The sequence below is a fragment of the Cicer arietinum genome, chromosome 6 (assembly GCF_000331145.2).
Source record: "Cicer arietinum cultivar CDC Frontier isolate Library 1 chromosome 6, Cicar.CDCFrontier_v2.0, whole genome shotgun sequence".
NCBI lineage: Eukaryota > Viridiplantae > Streptophyta > Magnoliopsida > Fabales > Fabaceae > Cicer > Cicer arietinum.
Window position 1 is genome coordinate 20,424,781 of NC_021165.2, and position 13,024 is coordinate 20,437,804.

A 13,024-nucleotide genomic window follows, 5' to 3' on the forward strand; every position below is an offset into this window, starting at 1 on the left:
ATAATAAAATAAAAATATATATATATATATATATATATATATATATATATATAGTAGATGGTCGCATCCCTAAATGCAATCGTCTATTAAGGATGAAAAAAAAAATGTTCAAGGTCGCATCCCCAGATTGCGATGGGGATAAAAAATATGACATCTGTATTATTTTTTTAATGTTTGATATTTTAGTCAAATTTTAAAAAAAAAATATAAATGAAAAAAGCTCAAAAAATTAGGGTATGTTTGATACAGTTTTTAAAAACTATATTTAAAAACTTGTTTGTTGAGATTTTTATATCCAAGAGTTTTGTGAAATTGTTTTAGTGTTCTGTTTTAAATATAAAAAAAACAAAAACATCTTTTAAGGTGTTTTCCTTTTCTATTTTTCAGCTTTAAAAACACACGGAAACAGATGGTTTTTATTAATAATATTTGTGTAAATACGTAGAATTTCTTCTTCTATATTTTCATTATTTTATTTGTTTTTTTTTTACACTCTTTTATATTTTGTCTTTTATATTTACATTGGTTTGGTGAATTTTTTGTTTTTTTTTTGTCTATTAAAAAATAATTTTTTTGTTCTTAAGTCATATTTCAAGTTGAATGTTAAATATTGGAACAGAAACTATGTGAGTTATTTATAGTAATATTTAGCTATATGAGTTATTTATTAATTATACCAAAATATTTTACTTGTATGTAAATGTTATTAGTTCAATTTTTCTATCTTTTTACTTTTGTTATTTAATATAAGAAAAACATATTTTAAAAATTATATTACCAAATAATTTTTTTAATTCTCTATTCAAAATATGTTTTAAAAAATTAGATTATCAAATATGTTTCTCTTTTTCTCATCTCTAAAATTATTTTTAAAAACAAATATTTCAAACAATTTTTTGCTTTAATTCTATTCTTTAAAACAAGTTTTAAAATCAAATTTATACAACAATTTTAAAAATTAAAATGTAAAACTGTTTCAAACATACCCTTACTCTCTATTCTTCTTTCTTTTTTATTTGAATCATCTGTTTATTCTCTTTTCTATTACTATTTTTAATTAAATATTTTTTATATAATTACTTCCATACTCTTTTAATTTAATTTTAGATCTTTATTTTTTTTTTCATTTCAGTATTTTATATTTTTAAATAATTACAATGTTATTCTTTAAGTGGATTTTTATTAAGTCAATTTTAAAATATTCTCCGTTTTTTTTTCTGTTTATAGTTTTAAAATTTTTGCTTGTTCTTCTCATCTCTCACTTATAAAAACGATTCAAATATTTTATGCGTCATGCATAATATGATTAAAAGAAAGTGGTGTCAATATTTATTATTTTTAAATTAAATAAAACATTTTAAATAATTAATTTTTTCTTCTTCTAAAACTTAAGTAAAACATACGTAATATAAATTAAAAATTACAATAACGAGAAAGAAGAAGTTGAATTTGTTTTTTTTTATAAACAAAATTTTATTTATTTATAAATAATGAGTGTGATTGTTACTGATTTTAATTTTTTAATTTTATCTTAAATATTTTAATTAGGTTTTAAAAATGAAATATTTTATTTAAAATGTATTGTTTAATTAAAAATCAATAAATATATGACATGATTTCCACTTAACGATACTAATGATGTCATCTCATTAAAATAAAGATAAAAACTACATGTAAGAAAAAATATTTCAATTTAAAAAAATAGATGAATCAAAATTGTGAAATTAAAAATAGAAAGGTCAAAATTATGAAATAGTTAAAATAAATAGACTAAAATTACAAAATTATAAATGAATGAACTAAAATTATATATTAATTAAAATAGAAGACTAAAATTGCATTTAAGCCAAAATTTAATAGATATATTGACGATTTGTTAATTTGAAGTAGATATTTCAAGAATATTAACTATGTATCAAGAAAGAGAGTTTCAAGATTTCATTTGTCACAAAATAAATTTCATTTAAATAGAAAAATATATTTTAAAATAAATATCATTTTTAAAGTTTTTAAGTTTTTTAACTTATTTTGAAAGGATAAAATATTTGGTTCAATTTTTTGTATGTTTTTTAATTTATTTCGAAAGGAGGGATATTTGGAGTGGCATGAAGTTTGTTTTATCTCTGACACAAGCGCCGTAACGTACGAGGAACTGAAATTGAAAAGGACACAGGAACAGACTGAGACTCCAATGCAATGTATATGCTTGCTTCCCTTTTCTTTTCATCTCAACTCATTCAATTCAATTCACCAGTCATAATATAATAAATAAATGCATATAAAATAAACCTCTGTTTCTTCTCTCTCTCTCTCGCCAGCAAAGAAAATATGAGTGACAATTTGAAGGAAAAAGTCAATGCCATCGGAGAGCGTCTCAAAATCGGTGGAGTTGAGATGGGTCGAAAGGTGACTGCTAGCATGACTACTATGAGCTTCAAAGTCAAAGAATTTTTCCAAGACCCAAACCAAGCTGATAAACTCGTTTTTGATGCTACTTCTGAGTCTCTTCATGAGCCTAACTGGCCCATCATTCTCCATATTTGTGACTTGGTCAATGATGAAAAACTCTACACTTGTGATGTTGTGCGTGCTATAAAGAAAAGGATGGTGACAAAAAGTCACAGAGGTCAGTACTTGGGTTTGGTTTTGCTTGAAGCATTGGTGAAGAATTGTGACAAGGGTTTCTTTGAGGTGGTAACCGAGAGAGTACTTGATGAAATGGTTAAGCTTGTTGAAGATCCTCAGAGTTTTGTTACTTGCAGGGATAAGGCTTTGATCATGATTCGGGAATGGGGAGAGTCAAACAATGAGCTTCGCTATTTGCCTCTTTATGAAGAAACTTACAAGGTTTGTTTTAGCTTTTCATGCTAAGAATGAATAAAGGAAACAAATGATGCTACTCTCTTCCTCCCAAAATAAATGCTGTTTAATTTTTTTTTTCTTTCCATATTAAATGATCAATGGTCATAGAAACTTTGATTGGCATAAGTAACTATATGGTTCCAAAAGTTTGAACAGTTTAATAAACATTTTCTATTTCAGAGTTTGAAATTGAGGGGTATTCGATTCCCTAGTCATCCAAATGAAAGTTTGCCTCCTATTTTAACTTCTCGCTCTGCCTCTGCATCAGAGTATGATCTTATTCCTGTACATCTAAGTCAACATCAAAACCCTATGTCAAGTTTCACATCTCAACAAATAAAGCAAGCTTTCGATGTTGCAAGAAATAGCTCTGAGCTTCTCTCGTCTGTCTTATCTTCTTCAGTGCATCAAGGTGTTCTCAAGGTATTTTATTTTGTTGTATTGCACTAATAATTAGAGAATTAGAAGTGCTTTTTTAGATTCTTTTAATTATACATGTTCTTTTAATTATATACATTTATGTATGCTCTAACGCAGAGTTAAGTCTAGCATAAGAATTAGTCTTCTAAAACGTGATGAACCGTAGTTCGAATTTTAATTGAAAGAGTATCACAGTATCTCAAACCAGAATGAACACATGAAAAAAAAAAATTGAATGTAACATTATTATACTCTAGAATAATAAAACCTTATATATGTAAATAGAATTTATTTAAGTTTGTTTTTATCATTAATTGTTATCATTCAAGAATAGCTAAAGATACCACTAGCTTTAAAATATATCCACTATATGATTTTTATTTTTTCATGACCAAGTTTGTTATGTCTATATTGTCTTCCAAATACAGCAAGATTTGACCATCGCATTAGTACAACAATGTCGTCAGTCCCAATCTACTATCCATAGAATCATTGAAACTGTTGGGGATAATGAAGCAATGCTTTTTGAGGCCTTGCAAGTAAATGATGAGATTCAGAATATTCTCTCTAAATATGAAGAGTTGAAGAAGCCTAAAGTTTCTCCACTTGAACCAAAACAGAATATGATACATGTTGCTATTGAGGCAGAAGAGTCACCCTTGATTAGAAAGCCAAGTTGTTCAAAAGTTGGAGTCCAAGGATTGAGCCATGATGACATGATGGATGATCTTGATGAGATGATTTTTGGCAAAAAGGGTGGGGATGCATCTGAATGGAGACAAGATCCAAAGAATCAAAACCAACAATCATCAAAATATGACTTTATCTCCTTATAATTAAGTTGCCTAGTTATGACTCTATGTTTTGGCATAATTGACGACTTTATGTTTGAATATACAAAATATTATGCTTTATCCATTTGTTAGACAACACATACATTTTCGGTTTCGGCTCTTATGCATCAAGTCACCTTGAGCAACTTCGAATTTTGACACTTGAAACCAACTTCGACAAGGGCCTACGGCCTAGCATACATCAGGCGTAGGCTAGACTATGTTTTTTTTTAAAAAAAACAAACAACGTCAAGACTTCTAAAAATAATCTATTTAATTAAAAGGTCGAGTTACAGGCCAGATAATAAGTCTTTTACGCCTATTAAGTCGATCCATTTAAATAAATATCAATAATATTTTATTTTATTACTATAACTATTATATTAAAATTTTATATTTTTGTTAGATATTCAACTTTTAGTTATTTAATCATATTAACCTTGACATATCTAAATGTATTTTTATAAAATAGTGTTGAAGTAGGATGTGTATAAAGTCATATTCTTCAAAATATTAAGTTAAATATCAAAATAAAACTTAATTTCATTGACATATTAATTCGTTAATCTATTTAAAAATATATTTGATTACTTATTCAAAAATATTAAAATCGAATAGGTTTTAAGTAGGTTAACATGTCATACCAGACTTCTATCAAAACCAAACTCAAGCCTAAAAAGTAAACCTATGACAAGTCACATGCCAGACTTAGGCCGAATTTTTTTACATATCAGACTCAGGCCTAACAAAGTCTAATTCGGCCCAGTCTATTCTCACCCCTACTTATTAGATTGAGATTTACATTTAAAATTGTGGTTGATAACAAGTTTGGTAGATGAGTATGTTAAAGTTGGATAACTCATTTACCGACTCAACTTAATGAATTATAATTTTGTACGTTGTTACTTAAGTCATCCATTAATGAATCTTCGAATAGTCCGTGATTAAGCTCAATAAATAGTTAATGTTTATTCAATTTTGATGGCAAGGTCAGTCAAACACATGCGAGGTCTAAAATGAATTATGATATGATGTCTAAAATGATTTTTTTAAAATTTTAACTTGACATTAATAAATTAATATAATTGATGTCATATAATATATTTTTTTAATTGATTTAATATTATTGAGACAATATTAAATTTAGAACAAAATTATATATTTTAATTTTAAAAATATTATAATCTGATGCAATTTTATCAAGTAAATTTTTTTTTGAGGTTTTTTGATTAAGTTAAATTTTTATTTTTCATGGTAGCCTATAGCGATTGTTTTAGTAGTCTTATTCTCGGACCGACCCTGTTTGATGGATCCATTAACCAAATTCAATATTCTATTAATCACAATTTTCAACGCTAACATTACATTTAATATATTTGGTTTTTTTTAGGTTTCTTTTGCAAAATTATAGATAATTTACATAACATTCAATAAAAATGGGTCACATAAATAAATTTGTAAATAGAGTATACATGAATTTGCAGGAAGCACTTATATATTTACTTATGTGACTAATTTTATTGAATGATGGATAAATTATTCAATATTTTTTCAAAGGCAGCTTAAGTCTTGCCATATATTTTCTCATTAAAATTTTTAAAGATGCTTAAAGACCAATAAATTTTTTGTTACACTTTAATTCGTATACACTAATTATAAACAATAAACAAGTTTGATATAGAGTTCAATCAAATTTCATTATTTAGATATCTCATAATATTATTTCTTAAAGTGTCTACATAAATATCTAATTAATGCAATTTAATTAAATACAAATAAATATTTGTTTGGACACAACTTTAAATTCATAATATTTGAACACACGAATAAAAAATAATTTACTCACATTATTTAACATCATGTATTATTTTTATTTTAAATATTTTCTATTTGTATATGTGTCCAGACATTATTGATTTGAAGTTATGTCTAAGTAAATATTCTTCTCCGATGCTTGTCAAACTACTACATTTATTTGTACATACAAATTAAATTCTTTATAATTGATTGAATTGATATAGATATTATAAGAGTAAAAATAAATAAAAAATAATTTTGCTACTCACACTCCATTTTTGTTAATCACACCCTCAATTTTTTTAAAAAATAGAATACTCAAAATACCCTTACTTATTTATTACATTCTTTAAACCATAAACTCTCTTTCTATCTTCATATTTTACCTCACACTCATATTCATCATTTTCTCTCACACCCCTTATCATTCTCCCTCCATTTTCAACATCTTCATCTTCCATTTACCCCAGGGTTGCACCATCTTGTTCTTCTTATTATTTTTTTACAATATTTAGTTAGGGTTATGTGGTTGAAACTGATTTTGGTGAAAATGAAATTCATTTTGTCAGTTGATTATGGTAATGTAAATTGAGTCTGCCAAAGAAGATACGTGAATTGAGTTTGCGTACGTGAACTCAGTCTACCCAGAAACATATGTGAACTGAGTTTGAGTACGTGAACTAAGTCTGTCCATAAATATATGCGAACTGAATTTGCGTACGTGAACTCATATTGCGTAGGTGAATTCATATTATGTTTGAGAATTCAGTTTATCTAGTACCTACGTGAACTTAACTTGCTCAGAAACATACGTGAACTGAGTTCATGTACGCAAACTGATATCACGTATGTTTATGGACATATTGAGTTCACATATGTTTCTGGGTAGGTTGAGTTCACGTATGTTTATGGACATATTGAGTTCACATATGTTTCTGGGTAGGTTGAGTTCACATATGTTTATGGACATATTGAGTTCACATATGTTTCTGGGTAGGTTGAGTTCACGTATGTTTTTGAGTAGACTGAGTTCACATATACAAACTCAATTCACGTATGTTTTTGGACATACTCAATTTGCGTAATCAAAATCAGTTGACAAAATTAGTATTATTTTCATCAAAAGAAGAAGAAGAAGTGTGGTTAACAAAAAGGGGACATAGATAGCAAAATTATAAAAAAAATCATTTTTCATTTGTGGATATCAAGTTAATTATATTCAAATTCTTTAAAAAAAAGTTTAGAGTTCTTGAGAATTTTCGATGAAAATTAGTTGTGGTCAAATTTAATAAATAATTCGTTTATAAATGAAATATGACATTAAATATTTAGACATATGTCAAAAATAAATTTAACGATTACAAGGGAGAAATATGATTGGGGTTGTCTGAATAGGATAGAATGTCTATAAGTGTTTGAATTGCATCTAAATATGTAATTAATACAAAACCAAGAACAAAATCAATTTAGCTCCATAACTAGCTCCAATCTTAATCTGTAATGAAGGAGGGCAAAGGCCATCTCTAACTGCACATAACTTCCTGCATTCACCATTCCGTTACATACAGAGACCAATTGATAGACAAAAAAATGGCAGGAAAGCAGATCTCAAGATCCAAGTCACGAATCATCCTGTTAGCACTCTCCCTACTCGGTTTCTCTCTCCTCATCTTCCTTTCATCTCTCTCCCCCCTCCGCACTTCCTCTCCTTCCTCCCCCACCCATTTCCACCTTCCCACTTCCCACACTTCATTCGTCGCCTCCCTCGAACACTTCCTCACCATACCCCACTCCGAACACACTCTCCCCCAACTAGACGTCAACAACCTCGACGACGCCATTTTCAATTCCGAATCTGATAGACTCTATTCCCATCCATATTACCCTATTACTCTTCCCCTTAGGGTTTACGTCTACAACATGCCCTCCAAATTCACCTACGATTTGCTTCGGCTTTTTATAAATACCTACAGAGATACCTCCAATCTCACCTCCAACGGTAGCCCCGTTCACCGTCTCATCGAACAGGTTTTCATTCCATTCAATTTTTCCTATTTTGTTATTATGATTTTTTTTTTTATGATCCGTGATTTTTTTTTTTTGTGAATGTAGCACTCCATTGATTACTGGCTTTGGGCTGATCTCATTGCTCCTCAATCTGAAAGACTTTTGAAAAGCGTTGTTAGGGTTCATCGGCAAGAAGATGCTGACTTGTTCTATGTTCCCTTCTTCACCACTATTAGCTTCTTTCTCTTGGAAAAACAACAATGCAAGGCCCTTTATAGGGTGTGAGTGCTCTTCTAACACTCTCATTTATAAATAAATTAATCCACTCATTTATAGCAGTGAAGTTAAATTAGAGAGTTCGTTAAAAGTATACATAGAAATTAATATTAACTTATAGATAAATTTATTCTTTAAAAAACTTGGACTGCATAACTGTCTTTAGGAGAAGTTAATTTAAGCTAGCTTTATTTGTTAAGCTTTGTGGAGTCCTGATAGTTGTTGTGGATGCAGGAAGCTTTGAAGTGGATCACTGATCAACCTGCTTGGAAGCGTTCTGGTGGAAGGGATCATATTATCCCCGTGCATCATCCGTGGTCTTTTAAATCTGTTAGGAGATCCGTGAAAAAAGCAATATGGTTGTTGCCGGATATGGATTCCACGGGGAACTGGTTATTTTTCTAATTTGCAGACGAGTGTGTGAATACAATGCTTGTGTTTCAATGATAAAATGGCATTTGGTGATCTTTTTTTATATCATGTTTCAGGTACAAGCCGGGGCAGGTTTATCTTGAGAAAGACCTGATTCTTCCCTATGTTCCCAATGTTGATTTTTGTGATGCTCAATGTTTGTCTGAAATAAATCCCAAGAGAAGTACGCTTCTCTTCTTCCGGGGCCGGCTCAAAAGAAATGCGGTAAGCATATTATGAGATGGCTGGTTGATATACTGATTGATTGAAAGGTGAAACTTTGAAACCTCGGTCTGCATATCACCCTACTTGAAGTCCAGACATATGCTTTTATTAACATTCCTGTTCAATCTGTTAGAGTTACATTCGTCGGTGATTCTGGAGCACGCCATTGACTTACATTTGTTACAATCATGTAATATTTGGATATTTCCTTGAAATCAGATAGCTATATAAATAAAGCCTTGTGCTAATTCGGGTGGGATCATGACCGACTAATGTCTAATGTTTCGGTTGACTGTTCTTATAGTATCTTGTCGGAAAGTCTCATATAATTTTTTTTTTTACTTGTCTATGTGGTATTCTCTTAATTTCTTTGTATATTATAGTTGCTTTGTTTGTGTCTTTCCTATTTCAGGGTGGAAAGATACGTTCTAAACTTACAGATCAATTAAGTGGAGCTGATGGTGTAATTATAGAGGAGGGAACTTCCGGAGAGAGGGGGAAAGAAGCAGCTCAAAATGGCATGCGCAAGTAATATAAGTTCGACACTTGAATATGTGTACCCTGGCTACTTGTTTAGTAGTGATTATTTGCATGCCTTCCTCATTTTCAGGTCTCTATTTTGCCTAAGCCCTGCTGGTGACACTCCGTCCTCTGCTAGATTATTTGATGCCATTGTTAGTGGCTGCATTCCAGTTATAATAAGTGATGAGCTGGAGCTTCCTTTCGAAGGAATACTTGATTACAGGAAGGTGTGTATGCATTTATATCAAGTAAATGATGAAATAAAAAACATTACTAAGAGATAAAGGTAAATTGCAGTAAGTTATTTGTGTACCTAGCTTTGTTAGGTTGCAAGTCAATTTTGGCGTGGGCAAGTTGCTGAGTGATCATCTCTTATTGCAGAATATGTTTATAGTTGTACATAATGTGTGTGTGTGTGTGGGGTGGTTACAATATCCAGATATGAATATTGACTTGAACCCCATTAAGTGACATACTGTACATGCTTATGTCATTGATTATTACATGCTTATGTCATTGATTATTATTTTCTGAATGACTCATTGTCTGAAAATGGAGTCAAATCTTATAAAGAAGGTTTGAGAAAAGAAAAATATACTGAGGCTAAGGAAGAGGTATCCTCAGATGTATTAAAGTGCACAAGGATGGTAGGAAAGGAAACTAAAAATTCAGCAGGGCTATCCAGTCTCTCTGACATGTATTGAAAATGACAATAGCCATGGGCATTACACCAAAGAAAAACTAAAGTCTAAAAAAAAAAATCCTAATCCCAATATTTAAGTGCCGGGAGACACCATTAACGATGCAGCAAAGAAAAACATAGACTGCATTCTGTTACATAATTTTGGCCCCCCTATTATTACCTGAACTTTCAAACACCAATAAAAATTGCTTTAAGGTAGGACACACCCAGTCACCCAAAACTGCCCCATCCAGTTTGCTATATATGGTTAACTGATAAGTCAGAGCATTATGATTTTTTACTTTTTATTTTCAGAGGGAAGTTGTTAATTTAACATCTTGCCATACATGCAGATAGCTTTGTTTGTTTCATCCAATGATGCCCTAAAGCCAGGTTATCTCTTGAAATATTTAAAAGACATTCAACCTACTCATATAAAAGAAATGCAACAAAATCTTGCCAAGGTTTGTATTCAGGGTCATACAGAATTTTACTTTGCACCCCCTCCCTATTTAGTGCTGTCATATAATGATTTTCTCGTCAATTGTGCAACTTACTACTATTTTTCAATGTAAAGCTGACAATATTTTGTGTCCTGTGCAAATGTTGGTTGCAATAATTAACTTAGATATTATTCATTTGTAAAGCTGACAATATTTTGTGTCCTGTGCAAGTGTTGGTTGCAATAATTAACTTAGATATTATTCATTTGTTAAATTGATATTCCGTACATTGTCTTGTTTACCTGTTTGGTGTTTATTTATTTATTTTTTCCTTTTCAGTACTCGAGGCATTTCCTGTATTCCAGTCCAGCTCAACCGTTGGGTCCTGAAGACTTGGTTTGGAAAATGGTTTGTTACTGCTTGTTTTGTTATATAAGTTTCTGTTTTAACTCTCTTTTTTAACAACACATTTTCATAAGGAACTTAATCTCAGGCTGACTCATTGAGTGTTTTCTTCCATTGTAGTTTTGTATAGTTTGGGGAAATGAATTATAATTATCTTGTAGATGCAATGCACTTTTGACATGTCCTTTGGTCCATCAGTTTATGTTACTCGATAAGATACTCGATAACTTGTAATTTGAATTGATGAACAATGCACATCAAGAGAAAGAAAAGAAAATCTGATAAAACAATGTCTAACAGGCAACAATCCAAACCAAGTGGCTCCTTCACCTGGGAAAATTCTCTGAAACTGCTATGTTTCAAGACTACTGGGTCTTATGAAGCATGTCATGGAAACGACAGTCAAGACTTGTTTCTGCAGCTGTGGCTATGTTTATGTTGGCTTTGACAAGGGTGATATTGCAGAAGTGTCTTGCTGCGTGCAGAAGACAGGAACAAAATGGCAATTTTGTAGTTGTAAAAATAAATTAATAATTTATTCCATCCCATGTCTCCCAAATTAGGAGGGAACAAAAATGATATTAAGTGATCAGCTGTGAGATGGAATAGATGTCATCGAGTTCAATTCCATTTCATCATTCTTTCTAGAATCTAAACAAATGGAACATATCAATCACATTTTATTCCTCTCCATTTAATAACATTCCATCAACCCAAACATACCCTAAAAGAAAGGTGGAGCTCAAAATGTTGAAAGGTTTAATAATATTGACGACATGTAGGCTGCAGCTCCCTAAAAGAAAGGTGGTTTATTACTTTAGTATTTGGCTTACTGGTGTTATGGAATTTGGAAAATTTCAGCTTTGCTAACAAACTATGACTACAGCTTTACAGTTTCTAGATGTTACTAGGTAGGGTTATGAATTTGAGTAAACCTCCGCAAGTAGGCCAATGAGATGTGCTATAAGGTTAAGAAGGGTAAGTGTCATACTACTAGCAACCTGGGCTTTAAGCATATGGTGCTGTTTACTTTGGCACGATAGGGGGGCTCTATGTTAGCTTAAGAATAATGTATTAGCTAGTTACTTGGGCTATAAAGCATATGACCATATTTACTTGCACATGTAACCATGCTTTTATAGGTTTATTAGCCAGCAATTAGTTGTTAGGGTTTGGTTTATTTTGATTACTGTTGTTATTGTCATAAGATTGGATGGTATTTTCTCTATAACTCCTTTGGTCAGACTGATGTTGTTCTTTTTTGAAGAACATGCTATTATACGTAAGATTGGGTGTGTTGTAAACCATCTGAAATATTCGTTGGGAATTATAGATATTTACATTCTAATTCTATTTTATGGATTTTGATATCCGAGTCTTGTGAATTTTTTTAATTATTTTAAGATGGTTTGCAAGTTTGTGATATTGCGAGCACTTTTTCTTTCGGACTGGGGGGTGTTAATTATGGAGTCTGTCTAGAAGGAGTGGTGGCAAGTGCTTTGTTGTTTAACTGTGTTTTTGGTCCTTCAGATGGCGGGCAAGGTGGTGAACATCAAGCTTCATACCCGAAGATCTCAACGTGTAGTGGAAGGATCACGAAATCTGTGCACATGTGAATGCAGACCTGGCAACATTACTAATACTGGTTCAACAATCTCTTGAATCATGGTTTCTTTATAAATGTAATATCTGCGGGTTTTCTCATTTTATTATTTTGATGTAATTGTCTTATATGCGAATTTTGTATTCTTTAGTAGGCTATTTTGTTGTATTACTTGGTACATGACAGGATAAATAGTTTATTTGTTATCTTCTGTATCAGCTTTAAATGAAAAAAGAAAATGGAAAACAAATATCATAGTTGCCTATCTTCAGCCTTCTTTGTTTGTGGCGAAAAGCATTTTGATGATTTTATTTTGTGGGAGTAACCATAAATAAAAGAAATATAATCAAATCAGAAATGACCATTACTAATATGAATTTTCGATTTTTAAATGTTATTGAGGTTAGTAAGTTTGGAGACTTTGTAGCCAAGCCTGGTGCGACTTGTTATGTGGATGTTTCAGCTTGAATGCTTCTCTCCTCTTGACTTGAGTAACCTTTTGACCACTGCTGATTTCATGGATATTTGTATTGACCAC

At 30.8% G+C, this 13,024-nt stretch overlaps 1 protein-coding gene and 1 pseudogene across 2 annotated transcripts; both read left to right on the plus strand.

The window, feature by feature from the left end:
- The first annotated feature begins 2,246 nt into the window (after positions 1-2,246).
- LOC101501087 (TOM1-like protein 1) lies at positions 2,247-4,213 on the plus strand (annotated as a pseudogene).
- Positions 4,214-7,304: 3,091 nt separating this feature from the next.
- Positions 7,305-12,757, plus strand: LOC101488448 (probable arabinosyltransferase ARAD1). Of its 2 annotated transcripts, XR_003473676.2 has the most exons (10): positions 7,305-7,940; positions 8,025-8,198; positions 8,430-8,587; positions 8,684-8,831; positions 9,244-9,359; positions 9,442-9,580; positions 10,389-10,499; positions 10,818-10,886; positions 11,184-11,861; positions 12,414-12,543. XR_003473676.2 is itself a non-coding variant. In XM_004505541.4 (9 exons), the coding sequence occupies exons 1-9, from the start codon at positions 7,503-7,505 to the stop codon at positions 12,543-12,545; spliced, it is 1,485 nt and encodes a 494-aa protein (XP_004505598.1). In that variant the 5' UTR covers positions 7,310-7,502; the 3' UTR covers positions 12,546-12,757. The 2 variants fall into 2 exon arrangements, 1 of the variants encoding a protein (XP_004505598.1); XM_004505541.4 differs by lacking the exon at positions 11,184-11,861 and having other exon boundaries at positions 7,310-7,940; positions 12,414-12,757.
- Positions 12,758-13,024: the final 267 nt, after the last annotated feature.